This window comes from Berghia stephanieae, chromosome 2 (assembly GCF_034508935.2).
Source record: "Berghia stephanieae isolate SIO BIC M18660-M18661 chromosome 2, UCSD_Bste_1.3, whole genome shotgun sequence".
NCBI lineage: Eukaryota > Metazoa > Mollusca > Gastropoda > Nudibranchia > Aeolidiidae > Berghia > Berghia stephanieae.
In genome coordinates, this window is record NC_088361.1 from 66,184,712 (window position 1) to 66,209,648 (window position 24,937).

At 34.9% G+C, this 24,937-nt stretch overlaps 2 protein-coding genes across 2 annotated transcripts in view; both read right to left on the bottom strand.

Annotated features, from left to right (window-relative positions):
- Positions 1–24,937, bottom strand: part of LOC144965364 (lachesin-like) — a 237,110-nt gene that overhangs the window by 146,561 nt on the left and 65,612 nt on the right. The window lies entirely within an intron of this gene.
- On the bottom strand, positions 8,514–18,306 carry LOC144965363 (uncharacterized). The gene is made up of 5 exons (XM_078900617.1): positions 17,726–18,306; positions 17,227–17,313; positions 16,006–16,067; positions 14,973–15,189; positions 8,514–13,068 (listed from the first exon to the last, which is right to left on the bottom strand). Exons 1-5 carry the CDS (start codon positions 17,787–17,789, stop codon positions 11,057–11,059), a joined length of 2,442 nt encoding a protein of 813 aa, XP_078756743.1. The 5' UTR covers positions 17,790–18,306; the 3' UTR covers positions 8,514–11,056.

Genomic DNA, 24,937 nt, shown 5'->3' on the forward strand with positions numbered 1-24,937 from the left:
GCACGATAAAGAAAACGATAATTCTTCTTAATTCAAAGGATGAAGTCGCTGGACGTTGTTGTAACGATCTTGTCAAATTAATTGGTGGATGCACACACCACGACCGGTGCTCGGGTACAGGCAATTGAATCCATGACTTATTTACATAATACTGCCGGACTCGGAAAAAATAAACCGTATTTGAAAATTTGGCCAGAAAATTCGTCCTTCAAATAATGAACTTTCTGGCCAAATTGTTAAACACATGTTTTTCCAGAGTACGGCAGAATAGTTTATCAATGCTAAGATAAGATAAGATAAGATAAGATAAGATATACTTTATTGATCCTGAATGGACATTATGATAATTTTTTTCTTATTGCTTTTTTGATTTACGAAAACGTGATAAATAATTTCAGTTCCGTATAACCATCTAATAAGGGCCATGAACAAAATCTTTGTCATCTGATTTATTTTCTATTCTAACGTTAGATCCCAAATGAAAAACATACATTTTGCCAGTGCCAGGTTATAACAAGCTAAAAACAAGCCATTTAAATTTTTTGTTTGTTTGTTTGTTTGTGTTTTAATGGGTGGTTTTGGGGGGTTTTTTTTCTTTTTGTTTATTCTTCTTTTTGTTTTTTTTTTTTTTTTTTTTGTTGTTGTTGTTTTTTTTTTTTGTTTTTTTGTTTGTTTTTTTTTTTGTGTGTTTTTTTTTTTTTTTGCTAAGATAAGTAGGTATCTCAAGTTGAAAACATATACATTGCCGGTAACCAGTTAACTACCGTACTCTGGAAAAAGACGTATTCAAATATTTGGCCAGAAGACTCGTCCTTCAAATATCGTTCGATTTAAATAACCCTCATATTGACAAAAACTCTCAAACCTGGGACTTCGCTAGGACCAAGGTTTAAGAGTTTTTGTCGTGATGAGAGCCATTTAAATCGACCTATATTTGAAGGATGAGTTTTCTGGCCAAAATTGTTAAAAACGTGTTTTTCCAGAGTACCGCAGTTAATTGGCTAAAGTGTATATTATTATGATTATCATCAGTCAATAAAATGGTAAACCAGTTTCGCTTGACCTCTCAATCGCTGTTTCGATTTATTTGATTCAAAATAAAAACTTTAATTTTCAGGTAGGAGGCCGACATGACGAATATATTATTGTATGGCTATTTATTATAATATTAATCATTGACGTCATATCGCTATCCTTCTCTCTCCTACTTCTCTCTTTCATTCCTTTATATATATATATATATATATATATATTCTTTCTCTCTCTCCGTCTATCTCTCGCTTTCTCTCTCTCTCTCTCTCTCTCTCTCTCTCTCTCTCTCTCTCTCTCTCTCATATATATATATATATATATATATATATATATATATATATATAATCTTCTGATCTAGCTATCCATCTACCTACCTGTCTATCTAAACCTAGAGTATACATAAACATAATAAAACTTCTATTCTCCCTCGCCGTCATAATCTTCCCCCCCCCCCCCCCCCCGCTCTCTCTCTCTCTCTTCTCTCTCTCTCTCTCTCTCTCTCTCTCTCTCTCTCTCTCTCTCTCTCTCTCTCTCTCTCTCCCTCCCTCTTTCTCTCTCTATCTAATATTTTTTCAAGTGTGTTTTCATAAGAAAATGTCAAACACCCAAGTAAGATTTTTTTTAAATATTCCTTCACAAAACAAACATTACAAAAAAAACGTATTTCGTGTCTTGAGATTCTGTTTTTATCACTAAACATGTTAATAATACGAGTTACGATAAGTTAATATAAAACAAAGATTCCAACTTGCATTCCACGTTGGTATTTATATTTTATGTCATTGCGGTAATATGTCAAAATGAACCGCAACAAAAACAAACAACAAAGAAAAAGAAAATAAACAAATAAAAGTTAAAATGATTTTAAATATGAAACCTTGATCTGCTTTTATTTTTGTTTCACTGTTAAATACAATATTAAACCTCCCCGATAAAATATACCCCCCAAGTCTTATAGTCCTGGCTAAATTGTCAATTTACAGCAATCATACCTAAATAATTCGGTTATGAGACAACGAGTAACAGTATAATATAGTATATTAACTGTAATTTTTATAAATAAAAAGAAAGTATACATAATAAGCTTAATCAAGAATATAATGTATATTTTATGAAACCTATCGTTATAATTTTATGCTCATTTATAAACCCCAAGCCAATTCACTTTGAGATAATGTTTATAACCTTTCATGATATGGATTTAAGACTTTTTTTTTAATTGATCTACTTCTTTCCAAAATTGCTCACTAATGGAGATATTAGAGTTTTTTCACGTCATTTTTTTTTTCTTATCTGTTATTTATCTGGTATGATTTACGACTGCTGGAATATTCGACGTCACTGAAGCCCGAGTCATATAGCTGTTTCTTCAATCATTGCAGGTTTGGGATGTCAGGTTAGCTTGAATCCACATCCCGTCTTTAAATGGATAATGTACCCTTTTCAAATAATAGGCCGATTTAATCAATTGGAACATTGTATCAAATGGACATCATTAAAAATACATGTCAAGACTAAAATGAAAGCGCCGGATTGCAATACCCATGAAGTGTTCATATTTTTTTGAATCAACCGTAGACCGGTCTATAGATAGATAGTTTCGGCAAAACTTTCTTGGTGTATCAAAATCCAGACTTCTGAAATATAATCCAATAAAAGTGTTACATTCCCTCTGCCTCAAAACTGAATCTTGTCTTCAATGAGTAACATGCCGTATATTGTTTTGAATTTTTAAAATGGGTCGATTTTAATTTAACAGAAAAAGAATTGAAATCCCTTACTCACCTACCCAAACAATCATATTATTATTATCATAATGGAGTAACTTTCCAAACAGAAATGCTTTTATATTGTTTTGAAAATGAATTAAAGCGATGTATTTATGAAATTAAAGAGTTTTTCCTTGTGTAAATTGCAATATGATCGTGATGTTCCATTGATTTCAGCGACATGTCACTAGCACAAGACATTGGATTAAGTTGTGTGCAATACTTGATTAGATTACCCAGTTAACTGTCGTAATTTTGGAAAAACACGTATTTAGAAATATGGCCAGAAAACTAACTCGTCCTTCAAATATCGATCGATTTAATGACGCTCAGCTTAGCAAAACCTCTCAAACCTGAGACCTCGCGAGTATTAATCATCGTCCAATCAAAAGTCGCAACTAATCGGAATCGTATCCATTGCTTTATGCTTAGCCTGAAAAATAAAATTGGGAGCAAAGTGGCCGTGTGGTTAAAGCAGTGCATTGGGAACCGGGAGGTCCCGGGTTCAAGTTTCTCTTCAGTAACTTTCTATATTTTTAACTTTGGGCAAGAAAATTAACCTCCAATTTGCTCGTTTTGACAACATGGATAATTCCTGTTGGCATCATACATTGGTGGCTTTTCTATATTTCTTCAGGGAATGCCCAGTATAGACGAGTTCTCAAGATATCAACGTCAAATTAACGCTACGCTACGGAGGTTAAACTTTCCTTGAGGGCAACCCGTACTGGTTTGAATAAGAAAATGAGTATTTATACAAATGATTAAATTTTATAATCTTAGGTACATTCTGAAATCCAATTTACAAACAATTTCTTGGTTTAAAAATAGATTTGAATTTTTTCTATCCTAATTTAAAAACATTTCACTCTTCTTAAAAGGGGGCACCTGCGTTCTACGATAACACTGGATGGACAGAACCTTTAAAACTATGGTCTCTCAGGAGCCGTGTCGTCGTAACGTATCGTTTAAGAACTAATAGGCTTTTTTAAAAAAAAACCTTTAAAAGCTCTGTAAAACTTTCATGCATAGATACAATTTTTCAAAGTTATATAAACAACATCCATTGTTAATTTGATATCCAAATGTCTTTACCTCATTCGAATCGCAAGCCCCCAATTCCATGGTTGAGATATTAACCCTAAGTCAATGGGTTACCATTCTCTGTTTTTATATAACACAATATATATTACATCCTATCTCGTATTATATGAGACCAATCGTCTCAAAACCGTAGTATGTCGGAATAAACCTCAAAGTTTAGAATTGATTTGTAAGCTTTATTCATAACGGACGCGCTTAATTGAGTCCACAGAAATTCAACTTTTACACTTTAAACTACAAATTTAATTTTTCCTATCAAGTTCATTTCGTGAATCAGATAATATTATATTGACAATATAAGGGAAGAAAAGAATAGGGAGACAGGGGATAGAATAATTTGACAATCTGAACGTATGGATTGGTGGAGGAGGAACAGGAATCGAGCTATTGAGAAGATCTGAGGACAGATATGGTTGGAGGGACATGATCGCCGATGTCTGCAACAGGCCTGGCACTTGATGATGATATTGACAATATACGATTTTGACCGATATCCTGGATTAGATTGACCAAAGAGATGAAAGAACGAGGCCTTTCCACAAGGTCAATACGTAACCGATTTCTGATAAAAAGTCGTTTTAGAATACCTTATTCTCATTACTTTGAAAATTTAAGAATGCAAAAATGACAGAATTGAATGAAACATATCTAGCACCATACATATTTATTTTGCGTACCACATTATTAATCGCTCAGATTTTTTTTTTAAAATTTGATCCGCATTCTAATAGAAACAAAGAAGAAAGAGGTTGTTATAATCGGGAAGTAAGATCGATAAAAGGGTGATAGAATTATATCAAACAACAAAAAATACCGCATCCTACAAAAAACAGGCAAAAACACCAATAAAAGAATATGGTTTTAGTAGAAACCAATCTTCTTAATGTGGCGCCCCAGGCAGCACCAAGACCTGTTGAGAATGGCAAATCATGACTATTTGTTCAAGCCTTTATACATCCATTTTATCGACCACTGCGACTGTCGTACTGAGAAAAAACACATTTTTAAAAGCTTTGGCAAACAAATTCGTTCTTTAAATAAAGTTCGATTAAATTGACTTAAAGTCATAGACTTGGAAGAGTTTTTGAAAAGATGAGGGTCATAATGTTCGGCTATGTGTTCTAGTGAAATGATTGACACTGGCCACTATGGGCAGCGCACAGTTGAGTCCTTGGAAAAGATCTTTACTCACACTTTCTCACCATACTCAGGTGTAAAATGAGTACCGGGCCGTTAACAGCGTTGTCTCAGTCCGGAAAAGTGTGATGTCGCCTAACAGGCGTCATGTGTCATCCTACATGTAAAGATTTGCTGTTGGTTTGGGATCCCCTTTGATGAACGTTTAGTGGATAAAAAATCGCTATACAAAATCTCGTTATTTTTTAATCGAACGATATAGATATAAAGAAGTTGACGTCACTCCGGTCTTTGTTATTGTTTTTGCCATCCATTTTTATGAGTAATTCTCACTAAACTGTATTAACGAGACTATAAAATTCAAGGCTACACATAGTTTTGTTTGTTAGCCCGTTATATTTCCTGATGGCAATGTTGTGAGTGTCTTAACCATGCGCACAGAATCTATATGAAGAACGAGTTTTCTGGCCAGACTTGTAAAAGCGTGTTTTTGTTTGTTTTTTTCATAGTACAACAACGCGTGGGTTGAGCAAAATAAACACTATCACAACTGCAAACATGCAAAGGCCACGGTGTTTAGAGATTGAGGTTGCCTACAGCATGCAACGGTAAAACTAGTAATAACATGCAAAGTTTTGGAGAGAAAAAAAACCCCAAGATCTTCAACATTTAAAAAAGCAGTGAAAAAGAATCTATAATCTAACATGATTTAAATCAGTCGCAACTCATCTTTTACCTGTTAACTGCCGTACTATGGAAAAGATATGTATCTAAAAATTTGGCCAGAAACATCTCCTTCAAATATCGATCGATTTAAATAAACCATCATCTTGACAAAAACTTCTCAAACCTGGAACCTCGCGAAGTCCCAAGTTTGAGAGTTTTTGCCAAGATGAGGGCCGTTCAAGTCGACGGATATTTGAAGGACGAGTTTTCTGGCCAAATTTTTTAACACTAGTTTTCCAGAGTAAAGCAGTCAACTGCTTAAACAACCATGACTATGAACGCTTTGTCACGTGCTTATGTGTCGTTAAAAATAAAGGATTTTAGGCCAAATTTGTCAGATTTAGACAATTTTATTTTTCTTACATGATCAGCGTTATTTGTACGTCACAGCAAAGTTGATGAGAAATAATATTACTTCATGACAGATTTTATCTAAATCTATATCATCAGAATAGTCACGTGCAAAGATTTGCTTCAAAATAAAGGATTTTCTTGTTGCCACAATTTGTATATAGAGGCATTGAGACGTTGTCTGTCTTTCCTCCAGATTCAGACAACTTTATCTTTGAAAAATTGATAAAGATGATAATAATATTTTCATATAATTATTCTAGATCAATCGGTCTTATCTATCACTTATTTATCACTTGCATATCTAATTCTAAAGAAAGGACTTTGGCCGACGTATACTTATTTGCAGTTCCAATAACCCAAATTGTTATGGTCTCATTGTTGTAATGAAAATACACTCAAACTATCGCAAAATATTTTCCATTACAACAATGTTAAATGAAGCCCATAATTCGCGTTAGGTTATCAGACCTGCAAACGTGTGCACGTCGACTTTGGTCAAACTTTTCCTAAGTGCTTTTCTACTTTCAAATTTTGATCTTTTCTTTTTTTAAATGTTTAGTCCTATAGGTAATAATTATGATAATGAGGAAAAAATAATACTCTCTATATGACCCATCGTACAAAAAAAACGGTATTGTTTCGGGGTGATACAGATGCTACAGTGGTATTTTATGGATAAAAATACCAGAAATACGAAAAATTATTTTTGTCACTTCTAGAAATGATATTCATCCACCTCAGTATAGCAGAAAAATGTAACCGAAATATTAACCCAAATATAACCAAGCTATATATATATATATATATATATATATATATATATATATATATAAGTATCAATCCACTATTAAGGTGACCACTGTGAAATGCACCAATTGGAGGACCAAGCATATGTCTTGTTCAAATTGATTAAACTGTTCAATCTTTGTTCAAATGAGTATAGTTTGATTCCCTACAATGATTTATGAACACAATTCTGATGCTTGATGATCACAATGGTATATAGAAAATTACTCGGTCCCCCTAATGTTTTACTAAGTGTTTCTGTAGCTTTAAGGAGACATTTGGTAAAAACATGTTTTTAGGGAGACCACATTAAAAAAACCCTTTTAGGGAGCCCAGTATATGTTTATATTGTGTATACCTAAGAGTGCATTTTCAAGTGAGCTACCACCAAATTGTCTAAAATAAAGTAAGTCCTTAAGATTAAGAGCTTCATGGCCATAGTGTCGAAGCTTATCCCAGTCCCAGTGTGCGTAGAGTGAAGTGGCCGAGCAACGCATTTACTAACTCCTGGGAAGGTCCATCCCTCAGAAGGGGCGCTCAGGGAAATAACCTGGGACTCAAACACGGCAAAAAATATTCCCAGTTGCTCCGTGCGCCATTGTTTTTGCAGTCCCCGACCCCTTTAGAAACCTGACGACCCAGGTTAAGATCAGAGATAGAAGGGACCAGGCAGAGGAGTTTATTTGTTGTTGTTGTATACCACTGAATGGACTTGGTTTGTTTTGTTTTGTTTTTAAGGGTTTTACGGCGCTTGCAACACATTAAGGTCATATCAGCGCCAGTAAAAAGGAAGAAAATGGGATAGTAAAAAGTTCTGGAACTACAATTAGAGCACCCAAGAAAAAGTAAGGCAAAGGGGATTTGTTTCAAATAGGAAACAGTAGATTCCAAGAGCCCACTATCAAAGTACTTAGTTTGAGATCACCTAAACGTCTCATTCAGACACAAGCACAGGTCCCAACAAAGAGGGATACACTCAAATGTTTACAAAGCATAAATAATATGTAAACAAAACAATAAAGAGCATAACAGACAGATGATTTACAAGGGAAAAATATAATCTCCCAAAACTCGAACTATACATTTGACTGTTTCCCTCCCAGCCAGGTCCTGGACAAAACCAAGTAATCCCATCCCGAGACAAAGACAGAAAACAAGTTGGAAAACAGACATAGGGGGATAGAAGACGCAACGAGTACGTCCCTGCCCATTATGGGAAGTCGGGAACCCCACCCAGTGAATGGAGTTGGATGGATAGGACAGCAGATCTGATGGACACAATGAACGGCTTCAATCAACATCTCATTCACTTTAACTTGCACAATGCTTGCTTTGGTTTCGTGGTAGACAGTTCGTCTGACGCCCGAGTTGCCAGGGTTCGAATCTATATTTGTGGCGATGCAGAGTCATTGTAAAAGTCTCATTTACAGTCTCACTTGTGTTAATTGGAGTACGTTACTGAATTGTAACAACGTTGTTCTGTTCGTGTCCATATAAATGTACTACCAGCTGCACGTTGAGCTCATTGTGGGTTTTATGATACATCAAGCTCGTGTAAAATTACATTTACATTTGACCGAAAAATGATACATAACGATAGAAGTCTACAAATCATATTGCAGGTTTATTTCAGTTCCAAAAGCCATCACAAACATTCATCCACTGTATCACATAAGTCTTTGGTCACCAAATAAAAGCATGAAGTTTGCTATGTGTACAGTGCAACATAAAAGGATAGAAACAGTTTTACTGATAAAACCCTCAAATGATAACAAACCAATATGTTGTTGCTGGTAAGTTGCTTAATTGCATTTGTTAAAAAGCATAAACTGTGAAGCAAAAGTGTTGAAAATCGTTTGAATAAAGTTTAATGCAAAAAAAAATAATTCTTAAGCACTTTATGCCGTTCTAAGCTGTCGTTGCTGCATTTTTTTTCATTATTAATTATTATTATTCTGATTAAGGATGAGGGGATAAAGAAAGAATGAAATTAAATGCACAGAGGTGTCATTTCTTGACAGTCGCCTCTAAAGATTGCAACTCTTAAAATTATCATAAAAAGAATAGTGAAATTTTACATTAGGTATCTAGAAAATGCTGAACATAAAGCTACATTGGCCAATTAAGTTAGGGTTAGTAGAAAGACTTTTTATTCTGCCATATCTGATTCTTTCAGATAGTTCTACATAGCTGCCAACTTTTCAAAAATAAAATAAGGAACGCTCATTTGGCCCGGGATGAGGGACGATGTGTGCCGAAGCCCCCCCCCCCCCCCCCTTCATCGAATCGCAACATATAAAAGTCAGCCTTTTTAATTACTATTACTAACACTAACAAGTTTGAGATGACAGAGGCTAGTCCAAATGTTGCTCAATTATCGGGTTTAGTACCAGCACATTTGAATCGTTAAAATGACACTTTCCACAATGATTGTTGTTTTGTTTTTAAGGGTTTTACGGCGCTTGCAACACATTTAGGTTATATCAGCGCCAGTAAAAAGGAAGAAAATTGGATAGTAAAAAGTTCTAGAATTACAGTTGAAGCATCCAAGAGAAAGTAAGACATAGGGGAACTGGGAACAAATAGGGATCAGATGTAGATTCCAAGAGCGTATCACCAATGTACTTAGTTTGAGATCACCTATAAGTCTTATCCGGACACAAGAACAAAATCCAACAAAGAGGAACACACTCAAATGCTTACATTATACATTAAAAAATAACAAATATAGTAATAATACATAACAGAGAGATGATTTACAAGGAAAAAAATATCATCTCCCAAAACAATAAATATGCATTTGACTGCTTCCCTCCCAGCTAGGACTCCGGCGAGGGCCAGGAAAAAAACAAGTAATCTCATTCCAAGACAAAGACTGAAAGCATGTTGGAAAACAGATATAAGGGGATAGAAGACACAGTGTGTACCTCCCTGCCCGCTATGGGAGCTTTCCACAATGAGATCAAAATTCAGAACGGACAATATAAAGAAAGAATTCAACTGCCTCAACTTTGATAAGGACCAATACACAAGAAGCACAATTGTAAAATAAATGAAATAACTTAAGATGGTTAGAAATGCATAACTACCAACCTGGTACATCACTTGAGAGGGCGTTTTGGGGTAAAAATTAGGTGAGTTCAGATAAAAAGTAGACGATTGCATATATGTTTTCTTTCATGCAACATAATGGTCTGTAAGTAGTATACTATAATAGTAGTTATAGTAAAATGCACCTCTAAATATTAGAGAATTCCTACTTCTTTACTTTGACAAGATAAACACACCTAAAAATGGAGTATACTTATTTTTCTTGAACCTAAACCGTTACAAAAGCTTGCTTGAAAAAAAAAAAATTAAAATCAGATGAAGATGTTTTTAAAGGGATTAAATTTATATATTTCATAAATTAATAAAGGGAAATAATCATTGTCATCTTTAATCAATATAAGCAATTGATTTTCTTATTGAATACCTTCCAATCAAAAAGGTGGATTTAATTTTATTCTTAATTAAAATAATATTTGTAACAAATAGTGAAAGTATCAATACTGTCTTAGAATATTCAAAGTATATCGAGGCTAACATCCATATCCTATGCAAATCTCCAATACATTATGAAAGGTTTGAGTAAAATACAGGCGTCATATAAACGAATGGAACTTTTTTAATTGTTGAAAATCATTTATGATAGAGGCATAATTCAAATTAAAGAGCTACACAAATGGAGATTATGCTCTCACTGGACACCAATAATAATGATAATAATAATAACAACAATAGTAGTAGTAGTAATAGTAATAATAATGGATCAATAATAATAATTCATTAGGCTCACATGGCTTTTTTACCACAAATTAGTCAAAAATTACAAAATACGGATTTTGAACTAAAAATAAGCACTTACTGACTCAGGAAGTCAAATACGGAACAAATCCGTTTTTAACAGAACGGTTGACAGCTATGGTTCTACAAAGCATTTGTCTCTCAAGCTGAGCAAATGAATGTTCATATAATATAAAAAAGGATATTGCAATGATGAACAGATTGTACTATATAAAGATAAAACGTTTTTGTAAACCCCCAAAATATGTCAATAACACTATACAATACAATGAATGTAATACAAATCAAATTCATGATTGTCATTACACCGATTGAAACGCTCTTTCCCTTCTATATTTATTTCTTTCATTAAAAATCTTTGTCTTCACCAAACTAATTAGTGTACCTTCAGGGATTCCTTTTTGTGAAAATACCCTGTGGTGTTTTAAGAACAGAATAATTTCAGACTTTCTAGGTAATGATCCCCTTGAACCATGTGCTGAAACATCTTCGACAAAGTTTTTAAAATATGACTTGACTCTATCTGTATCCTCATCTGACCATGACATGTATCTCCGATTTTTGCTTGAATTCCTCTTGGGTTCAGTTTGTTTTGAAGAACACGTAAGCTGATTTGGCACTCCTGCTTCACCATCAAATATTTCTTCTTGATTTGCAGCTGTTACTATGGATGTTCCAAAATTTGCATTTGAGTCTCTATTCACTACAAAGTCATTTGTTTCAATGTTACAATTTCCTTCCCCAGTGACCGATGCTGAGTTATCAATTTGACCCAAAAAATGACCAACTTCTGTTATTTCTCGTATTGCAAGTGGACACTGATAAATGTTTTGATTGATTGATTCACTGTGTCCCATATGTCGATAGAAGACATCTCTCTCGTGTTGTGGGACATCAAGTAAGGCAAATAATGTCGAAGCTCGGTGCCTGAATTTATCAGCTATTAACAACTGGGGTTTCTCTAAATCCTTTACTAAGGAAGTGACATATTTGATGGCAATGTAACCACTTACATGATCTTTGGATATTCCTGTATTTGGAAAAAGAAATGGGTTGTCTGAAATATCAACAGCTTTACGCTCCTGTGCAAGTTTCCTTAAAGGCTGAATTGTGTCATTGGGTATCAACACAGGGACCAACATCTTGCTTCCCTTTCCAGACTGATAGGCCAGCTTATACTTCTCAAGTAACGCTTTTTCCAGAGGATCAGTGACATGTTGTACAAGCTGGGGATCAACCCATACACCTGAATCTGCATCATTCCAGTCTTTTAACAACATCCTTGCGGGTTCTCCGCCTCTCCTCGCATTAAACATTGTAAGCCTAGCTACGATGACATTGCGAAGCCTAACAAACATATGTGAATCAAATAATTGATAATCATCCTCACAAATACGGACCATCTCTTCAGTAATAAATTGCCGTAGCTTTATATCATTCTCTAATGGCATCTCTTTGGGTTTTCTCAAATTTGTTCTCTTTGCTTCACATTGAACTCTGGCTGTAAAAAAAATACTATCCCAATTATAATCCAGGACAGCTTTGAACAAATCTATCTCTGCGGATTCTTCCATTTTGTTTTGCATTATATATTCCCCTTTTAAGAAATTAATTAACTTTTTCAATATAAATCCAATTGAAAGCTTCAAGCCTGCTTTCAATGTCCCATCCTCTTTCAAAGTCATTTCAGAAATGGTTTGCGATATTTCATTAAAGTTACAACGCTTCACCACGTCCTCTCCAGAGAAAGAAGGTTGATTTGTTCTCTTCCTAGTTTTTAAAATCAAATTTCCTAAGATGCGTAAATCACTCATTATAACTTTTCTCTCCTTCTTTGAACTTTTACTCCACAATTTTGTTCCTAACAATACTATAGCTTTGTCTGATCGACACAAATTTCCCACTTCATCATTCCGAAATTTGTCAAGAATATTCTCCTTTATTTCTTTACTTGCATTGGGAGCCACGGGATAAAATTTTACAACCCCAGTACACAGAGCATGCTCAGTACTACATTTCTTTTTGTGTTCATAAACCCTTCGTCCAGAGTAAAACCCCTTACAGCCAGCACACATAACAACTTCATGTGACCCTTGTGCTCTCTCACGCATAACTATTGAATTGTTTCTAGTGTTTGAATAAAAAATGCCCTTTTTCTTGAGATTCTCCATTGTTCTATCCCTTTCCTTTACAGGCTGTTTCATGGCCTCTGTAACTTCTGTCTCATCTTTGTGTTTCCTCATCAAATGCCTTGAGAGTTTTGTTTGCAACTGTCCACAGTATGGACAGGGTCTCCTTGGCTTTTTGTATTTCTCTGGGAAAAAAAAGAAGAAAATAAAGCACATCATGCTATGAACTATGAAAATAAATCGATAGACAGATCGTATGCACATCAGCTACATGACAGCGATAGAGAGGAATAGCATTCCAAATATTTAAGGCCTGGACAAGTAACTGTCATAATTCCTTCTTGTTATATACTTTTCTACCATCTATTCCTTTGGAAGAGGTATGTTAGATTTGTGGAGACCTCTGCCACATAACAAATCCAGTGAAAAGACGCCATATTTTTGTTTTGAAATAGAAATAAATAGATCAATCCACCCACTTCACTGGGTTCAGGGTTCCCTCTTCATTATAATCAAAATATGAACATAAATCGGAATAGTAACACATTGAAGTCTCATCTGAATACATAGATTGTCCTTTGTTGTTTCAGCGAAAAATCAGACAGAATGTCAAAAGAATTTTAGGTTTTTCCCCAACCACCCCTTGGAGGGATCAGTATCAGCGGAATGGTAAGCGTCATGTTTTTTACGTTGAGCAACAAAATTTACTCCAAATGCTTCACTCGACCCATGCGGAAAAGCAATCAAGAATAGACCCAAGTCCTATCCAAAGACTAACATTTCATTTAAGTTTATTGTAGGCCCTTGGCCAATCGACAAAATTCAATTCACATAAATTATTTACAACAATCAGAAATTAATTATATCAATAATAGTAATAGAATGCAATGAAGGCAATATCATAATAATAATAATAATAATAATAATAATAATAATAATAATAATAATAATAATAATAATAATAATAATATAACAGTAGCGGCAATAAGTAACAATTAATATAGTAACAAAAGTAATAATAGACTATAGTTCATAGTCATAACAATGACTTTCTTTGTCATTGAGGGAGTGAGAAAACATCACCGGCTGGCAGAACAAACAGCCGACATCAATCAAACGTCCTCCAGACCGGTTGAGCATCGGCTTCATTAATTCCTTAAAGACTTCCCCCCAACTGCCTGAACGATGCTGATGCCCAGACAACTTAATCCTGATTTATATTTGTGGGAATGAAATATGACATGTATATGCCGGAAATATTTCAATAACAAACACACTGTTCAGATAGAAAATATTTGAGTCTTGCCTTTGTTAATTGACACAGGTAAGTTAGGAAAATAAATGCTAGTAAAAACGATCAGCAAGTTCGTGAACACTGCTTCTCAACTCGAACATATGTTTTCATCAAATCTACACACATCATGTTGTGAGCTGAATTTTAATGATCTCAGTTGTCATTGAAAGGACACCCAAGAATTTTAGAATAAAGAAAAATATTGAACCTGGAAGTCAAAAGGGTTTGTAGCACAGCAGACATTATCAAAGTATAATTTTAGTACCGACAAATTAAAAAGAAAATGTGCTTTTCTTTAAATGCTCCCAATCATCATATACTGTTTAGGTTGCAAGATTAATAAAAATGTTATCTACTCTGATTCTCGTTAAGTTTCCAGCTGGTCTGTGAAAAAAAGCCTTAAGCATCATAGAAATACAAAGAAACAGTTTTAATATATAGATGGGTTGTAACAAAAAAACCATTTTAACACTTACAATACAAGCAATTTAAGTCTATTACAGACAAAAAAACCCCCAATAAAATAAACATGAACATTTTTATGGCTGGTTTCACTGATATCACTCACACATTGGGGTTTCAGATTCTAAGATGTCCACCCTATCAAATTTGGATTTGTGCTTGTTATGTAAATGGTAGCGTATTTTGCGACGCAGCACTGCCAAAACAGAAAAAAATGCAATAACACAAATGCAGCACCATGGAGGGGGTGGAAGTTTTCTTTTAAAAGGAATGGGTAAATTAAAATTGATCCCACAAATATCAAAGGAGAAGAATGACAAAAAAATGACTCACCATTGCACGTAACACGTTGGTTTGCAAGTGTATAGCATTCGGGTTGAACCTGGGTCCCAGACTGGCAACGAGGTTCAGTCTGTGATAGTTGTGGATGAGGCTCTGACTGAGTTGGGGAATGAGCACTAGGTTCCAGAGACAATGATGTACTCAGCATTGGGTACCTCACAGAGTACGTAGAGGAATCAGACTCGGAGTCAGCAACAAAATCGGGACCCTGTATATTTTGTGGAAAAGATGACAGATCAATCAATTTATTCATGTTGACAATAAACATGAAGAGCCATTGTTTAATAATCCAACTAAACAATTAGCTGGTTAATAATGCAAGTATAATAAAAAAGAGTTGAGAAAGGCAGACATATTGTCTAAGTATTTAATATGTTCAACTGTGCTTGGATAAATATAGATACACCAACCAGGGTTTCAGTAAACCGTTTTTAACCAACTCTTTAAATCCTACACCAGGACCAACAACTACAAAACAATTTTTTATATCACTACGATTCTGGACATATAAACGGTTGTCATTGCAACAATATGAACTTCCTAACCTTGCAACTGCAATATAGTTAACAAAAAAAGTTGATAAACATTACGATGCAAGAGAATTTGGACAAAATGCGAGATCAAAAGTATAATCCCAACAGAAGCTATTTTAATTTTTCCTGGAAACGCATCATTTTCACATTTTGTCAAATAAAAAACAAACGACTTCAAATGTGAATGGCTCATCAATGAATATCACTTCAAAATATAACGAGGAAGGTTTAAAATAGTGTTATTGTTGGCGAAGTCCACTGCAAAGAAAAATTTTTAACAACAAAAAACTAGGAGATCTCACTGGTGTAAAACAGTGTTGTCCTTGTCCTGAAATATTGTATTGCGCCTAACAGACTGCAGGTCTCATCTTTTGTGGCAAATGTGTTTTGTCCACCACAAAATATGGTGATGTGAAGCATTTTGAGCATGGTGCCAACTGTGGATAAACGCTATACAAATGTTATGATTTTATTTTAATGTACATACTTACCACAAATGAATCATGTGATATGGAACTTTGTTCTGCATCACTTTCAGGCTCTGAGTTGGAGTCTATATAGAAAATAAAAACAACAAAAAAAAGCTGAAGACTATCATGTGCAAGTTTTTCTCTAAACTCTTAAACATAAAATCATGCCATCTTATGCTGTAAAAGGATTTTTAAAAAATTATTTACCTTATGACTATTGTCCTTTGGAAAAAAAAGAAAATTAAGTCCGAAACCTTCTGGCTATTTTCTTTTAAATTTCAAGAACGTCAGAGTTGGCAAGGGAGGACGGAAATATAATTCCAGAAACCAATCTGTCTATAATCATATCCATATGATAGTTTTTCGTTCAAGATTCAGGTACAGTCCACTTAGGATAATCGCAATACCTTGGGATCATCGAAAATGTTGGGATTAACCGAAATTCAGTTTCCTGTCCACTATTTCAACATTTTACACATTTATTGTCAACTCAAACCAGTAAATAATATTCTTAGTCAACCACATATAGAGCAATTTGATTGAAACAAAAACCATATGGCAGCCCCGTGTAGATTTGTCAACCAAAAGCAGCTATGAAGCAAGCCGATATCTTATTCAGATTGGAAGAAGTTTCAATCTTTTTTCTCAACAATTCAACATTTGTCAGAGTTAAAGAGATTAGCCTTAATGAGAGACAATAAGCTCTCACCAAACTCATTGGTCACAATGCACAGTTGTTAATCCTAAAACAAAGGATATCGCTCAGTCTCTCTTTATAACTGTCATTTATAACCTGTTGTCAAGATTATGACCAGCCCCACCCCTCTTCTATTTAATGGCCACCGATGACGTCACAAACCCATACTGCAGAGCCCCGCCCTCTTTCGACTCTAACAGAGTGGTGACACACTACTGTAGCATTAAATCCTGCTCACTCTCGATTCTTCAACCTGTCACGATTTCATCCATGATGAAATTTAATCATGATATACTGTTTGATTTCTTGAATTTACCACTTTTTAAAAAACCGAAGTTTGTTGCAATTAACCAGTGACTTTTATATAGAATTATTTCCATTGCTTAGGAAATATTGTGATTAACCGAAAGTTGCGATTAAATGAGTTGCAATTATCCGGAGTGGACTGTAATAGTATTACACATCATGACTCAAAAAAAAAAAAAAAAAAAGCAAACTATGTGTACCTAAATGTTATTCATTTCCTCATCAAATTACATTCTTACCATTAACATCATAGATCACATCAAAAGGGTTGTCTGGATTGACAGCAAGACATTTTTCAGGATTTTTAAAGCTCAAATCTCTCTGATCTGAAGTTACAAAAGAAATAGCATATTCTCAACATTAAACTATGATTTTGTGATGGCTGTGATATGGCATACTGTATGCATAAAGCAAGATGCAAAGACAGGTTTAAGTTTAAATTATTTTATATTCTTTTCAAAAATCCATTCTAGTTTTGCCAAAATAAAATAAACACGAGAAGTGTTGAGTTGGATAGCGCTAAAACTAAAAGTAGTAGTGGTAGTAGTAGTAGTAGTAGTAGTAAACGACAGATCTTACTCACTAGTGTGAATCTACAGTCTACAGAAGTTCCCGAATTATCTGACTCCACTTCCAAATGACTGACTGACAAGTGACAATCATCAATCGGTGTGTGATGTCTACCCTATTGAAAATCTTAAATCAACTGTGATGTAATAAGAATGGCCAATAACTTACCATTATAATTATCTCGGTGTCTCTTCAATGATGCCTCCAGCATCAATTTACCCCACGATGCCATAGACGTCTAGTTTGGAACTCAGCAAGTGACGAAAAAATACTTGCGGCTATAGAGAGGACGTCCGTCGGCCACTCTCTTTGTAAGTCAGTAGTCAGTGGTTATCAGATATCCTTGGTTCTTGAAAAATATAGAAACACAGCGGTTCATTTAAAAAGACTCTTTTGTAGATCAAGTTATAATGTTAGGTATTGCACTTTAAAATCTCTTCAGACATAGAACGGGTCAACTTGACGTCTAGACCAAATCATTTCGAAGATCGATATGGCAACAGCAACGCCTGGAATGGAGGATTTAAATGCGGCATCTGACGATTCTACTGCTATGACAGAAGATGCTCCATTTCACGACGTCGAGATGGCTTCAACTGGCATCAGGCATCAACATGCTACTCAATAATGGGTTTGATGAAGCGTTTGACTAAGAACTAAAGGCCGAGCTGATAACTGATAACCACCTACTACCGACTTGCAGAGTGAGTGAGTGCCGAGTGCCTCTTTATGCGCGAAATTGACTAAACATACGTTTCACGAAAAAAAGAGTTACTATGTTTGCTTGTCTCTTGTCACCAAGATAAGAATCCGGACCAAGATTCGATAAATCTGTTTCTAAAAATAGATTATAATTCGTATATCTTGTTCATTCCTCAGTTCATCAACTTTCACACAATTTTATATTAGGTTTTCATTACTATAAAAATCCATATAATGCTCTAGAATTTTAGAGAAAATTTCGGAAAGATATATTGCCTCACTATTGAAATATATCGATGAAAACACTGGTACCCCTATTGTACTTTTTTCAGGCGGTCACCTTATTGACCAACGTGAAAATTTAGGCATAACTCTTCTTACTGTGGTGTTTAACAAATAACTTCAATACTATGATTTACAATTATATATCCTTGACGGTTGGGTTGACAACCTTAAACTAAAAATAGAAAAGTGAATGTGCTAGAGGTCAAATCAATAGGGGGACCGGATTTTGGTCTCCCTATTGGTAAAGTACTGTAAAATGAACTAATAGGGGTACCAAAAGTCTCCCTATCCGGTATTAATACATATATATATATATATATATATATATATATATATATATATATATATATATCTTTTAATTTAGCATAAATCTAACCCATCATAGTGCCGTTCTGAGGCTGTAGGTAAAATATGATATTCTGGATCCCTTTAAAGAATGTTTGTGTTAAAGGCATCTTATTATATAGTATATCACTTATATTATCACCGGTCGTTCTAGTTTGAATAAAATTATTTCACCTTGATATTGCTTGGGCGAGACGCAGCCGAACCTGTTGTTTATTTGAGAAAAGAAGAGATAAATACCTTCTAAATTTTTTGATTGAATCAGATATTATATTATCTATGTATATTCGGAAATAGAGGTAAAATGTGTAGGGGATGATTATGTTGTTGTTGTTTGTTTTTGTTTTTTTTTTTGGGGGGGGGGGGGGGTTTTGGTTTTTTTGTGTTGTTATTGGATTTTTTTTCTGTTGTGTTTCCTTCTTTGTTTGTGTTTTGTTTTGTTTTGTTTTGTTTTTTTTTATTGGCGTACTTTTGTTAGGGGGGTTGTTCTTGTTGGGGTTTTTTGTTTGTTTGTTTTGTTTTGTTTTTGCTTTTTGTTTTGTCTGTTTCTTTGTTTGCTTTTCGTCTCTAGATATTTTCATTTAAGGCACCGTCAATGTCTGCCTTACAATACAAATAATTAAGGTAACAAAGATTCCTTTTATTCATCCCTACGGGAAATTTGTCTGAAAAAAAGCATTGCAGCAACCCGTCGTCAGCCGCAGTGCAGCGCGCAAAGTGAAGCAAAAAGAGCTAGATGTCTTGCTTATATAAAACACGAATAGCCAAACACGAATAGCCAACAGTGGGGCTCTGAACCGGTACCCATAGGTATAAGTGAATTTACATATACTATCCATCCGAGTAAATAGTAAATAATCAAACAAAACAGGATTAACGTCTAATAGGCTGAGAAATATAGTTTATGTGTATAAGAGCACAAACAAATCGATCCTGGGTGCAGTCCAGATTTTTTTCTGACCCTCTTATCAATCAGTGTTTGGGTAACTGGGTCTGTTAGATCTGGCGGGAGGTACTTTGCGATAGACTAGCGTTCTATTCGAAGGATTGCAAGGTATTACTATTGTCCGTTTTATGCCATAGAAACCGAGATAAACCCCGGGTCCATGGGCCTCAAGACTCTGATCACAAACAGAAGGATTATCAGATGACTTGCCCTGTGTGGAATGTAAATTCCTCACCATTCTTGGGCAATAAAATAAAAGTAGTGTCGCATTGAGCATGAATAAAAGCTGGCAATGCGCTGTATGAAAACATGTATTTTCAGGGGATCTTTTAAAGGCAAAATATATTTTATCCATTCTATTTTCCTCTAGCAAACAGTACAGAAATCTAAAAGAGAAACGAAAAAGCGTGTCTGCATCTAAGCCTTTTGCATCCCCTGGTAATCGGCTGTCTATTCGCATTGTCTGTGAGGCAACATGAATAAAAATCAGTTTATGCCTGCAACAAAACATATCAAAACAGGGGGGAAAACTTGACACCATATTATATTATTAAGAGAATGTGTGGAGGGTGGGGGTGGGTTGCTCTCGGGGAAATTTTGGACATGAAGGTGAATTTCCATAAACTCGTGGTCAGAAAGGACTTTGAGAGTTATAACTTCACCAGGGAGTCGATTTCACATTGGAGGTCAAGGACTTTTAGACGAATGAAACGTCTTTACTTCCAATTCTGAATGGATTTGTTTTGTTTTGTGTTTGTTGTTTTGTTTTTGTTTTATATTTGTTTGTTGTTGTTGTTTTGTTTTTGTTTTTTGTTTTTGTTTTTTTTTTGTGTAAGCGCGTATGTAAGTGTGTGTAAACGTCTTCCTTCAATTTTTTCATGGCAAAAATAACGCAAAGCAGACTTGTGTTGTGAAAAATGGTTGACCAAATCACAGTACATTCAAATGTACAGAATTTCAGAATCTTCCTTAGGCCCTATTCTTCGTCCGTCAAGCAGAGAGTGTGTAGTAAGTAGTTGGGTCTAAAACAAATTCCTTATATTAGAAAGGGTAGCAAGCTACTGCTGCAGTTAATTTAACAATTTCGAAAACATGGATGAAAAATATATCCCCAGATATCCGTGTCTTGTGCGTTGCTCCTTCTGTTCCGTAGCACTTAAGGATCCCATTGGCCGGCGGCTAATCCACTCGTCGACAAGTTTTAATACTAAAAAACAATAGAAACCATGCATGAAAAATAATTGAAGACAACTGAGTACCAAATATCTTGAGAGCTTCTGGCCTCGAGGAATATTTAAGTTTCAAACAAGGAGAGACTTCCTGTAGAATCAGTCTGTCTCTAAGTAGAAGCTCAAATTGAACTGTGTCTGTTTTGCTGCATTTTCCAGTGGATTTCGGAGGAGGAAAAAAGACATTATAAACGAGTACCTTATGGAAAGTGTTTGCTTGAGTAAACCCTAGAAATGAAATTGCGTTGCCTTGAATAGAAACAAAAATTGAAGTGACTGAAGTCCATGGGGCGATACAGACCGACTGAAGAGCCGGTTGATATTTGAGAAGCGTAATGAGAAAGTTGTTTGTTCGATTCAAGATTTAGGGGGCGGGGGGGGGGGGGGGGGGGGGGGACGGCACGTATTTACATTGTCACGTGATAGCCATTATAGTTTGGTTGCTCAGGTACAATCTTTTCGTGTTTATTTTTGTTTTGTTTTGTCTTGTTTTAATAAAAGGAGTTATGCCTTGTACAAATACTTAATAGCTATGATATTGATATTTGGAATAAAGCTGGATTTTAAATATTTATTATGAAATGAAACAATGGCAGGTCGCCATGCTTTTGTGTATAGTCGTAGAAGCATGAATCTAAATATAATAAAGGTGAGCTTTGACGTCATTCAGTCATCACGTCATGAAACGCACAAAAAGAAAGAGAGGAAAAACAAAAGTAATAGATATCTAGAATAAGCGAAGGTGGGAGAAAGTTTGTTTGTCTTTTTAAAACCCAGTTGGAAGAAGTACTTTAGACTCAAAAACAAAGAAATGAGTTGACAAACATGGCAATTCTGTCGTAAATAGAATAAAAAACAACTTTTTTTCCTATTGGCCTGAAACAATTTTATTTTATTCATCGTTCGATCTATATGACACTCCTCCCCCACCCCCTCCCCCCTCCCCCGACTTGTCAAGAAGACTTAAAAAAGAAGTCTCACTTAAGACTCATTGGTTATCTTACTCTATTTATAAATGGATTAAAGCCATTTTGGTCAAATTTGTAAAACAAAAACGTTTTGTTTTCTGTACTGAGTATTGAATTCAGTTTGAAAATTAGTTGTAAACGTTGACAATTTCTCTAATCTCGACCAATTTCATTATTTAAGACAAACTAAATTTAACAATTTAGCTGGAATTATGATATCATTCATGCTCGATTGCCGGAGGTGAAATCCATTAAAAAGATTAAACAAAAAGGTGATAATAATGCAACAAATTGGTTGAATGCAAACTGAGTAAATATGCGGAGGAAAAGAGAGCGTTTAAGACTTAAACATTTGTGAGTGACATTAAATATGCAAACAATAATCAAAAATGTGATAAATGGCGTTAGGAGGAAACGATTATCCCATGAAATGTCATATCCATTTTTGTTCAATTTCAGGACACAATGCCAGAACGTTCCCATAGTGAAATAATTGTACCTCATAATAATGTCGTATTGATTACTGTGTGGATGGGTGTTTTATTATGTATATATGTCAAGCAATATCAAGTTTTGGCAGTGAAGGGGTGGGTGAAAAAATACTATGGCCCAAGAGTTGTTGTATTCTAAGCTAATAACTTTTCACTCGATTTAGGTAATAATGACCTCCCATAGTGAACAGGGAGGTACTTACTGTGTCTTCTATCCCCCTGTGTCTGTTTTCCAACATGCTTTCTGTCTTTGTCTTGGAATGACATTACTTGGTTTTGTCCTGGCCCTGGCCGGATACCCTGGCTGGCAGGGAAACAGTCAAATGTATAGTTAGTTTTGGGAGATGATATTTTTTCCTTGTAAATCATCTCTCTGTTATGCACTGTATTATGTTTGTTTATGTATTATATACGATTTGTAAACATTTGAGTGTATTCCTCTTAATGGGGACCTGTGCTTGTGTCTGGATGAGACTTTTAGTTGATCTCAAACTAAGCACACTGATAGTGTGCTCTTGGAATCTACATCTGTTACCTATTTGAACAAATTCCCCATTGTCTGCCTTATTCTTGGATGCTTTAATTGTAATTCTAGAACTTTTAACTATCCTATTTTCTTCCTTTTTACTGGCGCTGATATGACCTTAATGTGTTGCAAGCGTCGTAAAACCCTTAAAAACAAAACAAAAACAGGTAACAATGACAATAGACTGCGGTACAGTATAAAACTACTATAACAATGAGAGTGTATAAAAGATATTTCATCAGCTGTGGGAAATGTAATAAATACTTAAAGGAAGAAGAAAAAGATAGGTCATTGTATAGGACGTTGGGTGTGATGAGATTAATGATACTATCTATATTATTATGACTCAGTCCAAAAGAGAACCTATTCTGGCCTCAAATTAAGAGCAATCAGTATTAATACAAACACAAACAGTGTGTGGAATGATAACGCCAAGTTCCAGGCGGCTTGAGAGCTTTTTCTTTTCTTTTTTTTTTTTTTTTTTTGCCAAGATGAGGGTCTTTTAAAACGAAGGACATAAATTTGAAGGACGAGTTTTCTGGCCAAAAGTTTAAATACATGTTTTATTTTCCAGAACACGGCAGTAACTTGGTTAAATAAAACATTGGGAGAACTGCTAATCTGACCGGTTGGAAAAAAAAACAAAAAAAAACAAATGACAAACAGTAGAGTGTAGAGTGACGTCACCCACAATTTGGCTAGTATTGCCTCTTAAAAATGTTTCTAAAATACAATATTGAAGCTTTTTCGTCAATAAACGAAATTTCTCTCTCTCTCTCTCTCTCTCTCTCTCTCTCTCTCTCTCTCTCTCTCTCTCTCTCTCTCGCTCTCTCGCTCTCTCGCTTGAACCTCTTAATCCATAGGTAAATTCCCCACCATCATGCTTTCAGGGGGCTATTTGATTTCAAGTTTTATATAACTTAGATCACATCGACATAGCCAATTTCTTTCAATATTCCAGTCTCAATTTTTAAAAAAAAAACATTAATTCAAAGCATCCTAATAATATATCTAGAAATCAGAGACCATAGAAATTTGTAACATGCACCAAAAAATTTAAATACGTTGCTACCTTCTTCCAAAATCATTCGTTGATCAACACAGATTTGTACTTACTTGCTGGACCGATGATAACCCAAAGTGTTATCGTCTCATTGTTGTAATGGAAACACATACTCTAAAACCAACGAAAAAAAAATGTGGTCCATTCCAGCAATGTTAAATCAGGCCCATAATCGAGTTCGGTTATCTGCAAATGTGTGCATCAAGATCAGCCCGAATTAATGTAATATTTTGTAATATATACCTTAGTTTTGTTTTATTCTTTTTGTTCTGTTTCTTTTGTTTGTTTGTTTAGTTTGTTTTTGTTTTTGTTGTTTTTTTTTTGTTGTTGTTGTTTGTTTTTGTTTTTTTGTTGTTTTTTTTTTTTGGTTCTTGGTTTTTGTTGTGTTCTTTTTTTTTTAATTGTAAAAAAAAATTGCTACATCTGGAAAACCAAATTAATTTACTAATTTGTGTGGCTATGTAGTCTAGTGATATGATACTCGGAAGGCCCTAGGTTCGAGCCCTGCTCTAAGCGGTGCAAAGTTGAGTCCGTGAAAAAGTGTCTTTACACACATTCTATTTGGCTCATGTGTAATGAGGGGTCCCTAGCCAACAGCAACACTTAACCTAGCCGTTAATCGGTTTATTTCTGTCGGAAAACTTGTTGGGTGGAACATGACGCCTGTTAGGCGATATTACAATTTTCTCGACAGAAACAACGCTGTTAACGGCTAGGTTAAGTGTTGCTGTTGGCTAAGGACCCCTTATAAGGCACTTTGAGCACGTTTTGTGGATATTGCTTTATATAAAAGCTCAATTATTTCTTTTTAGGAAATGAAAAGAG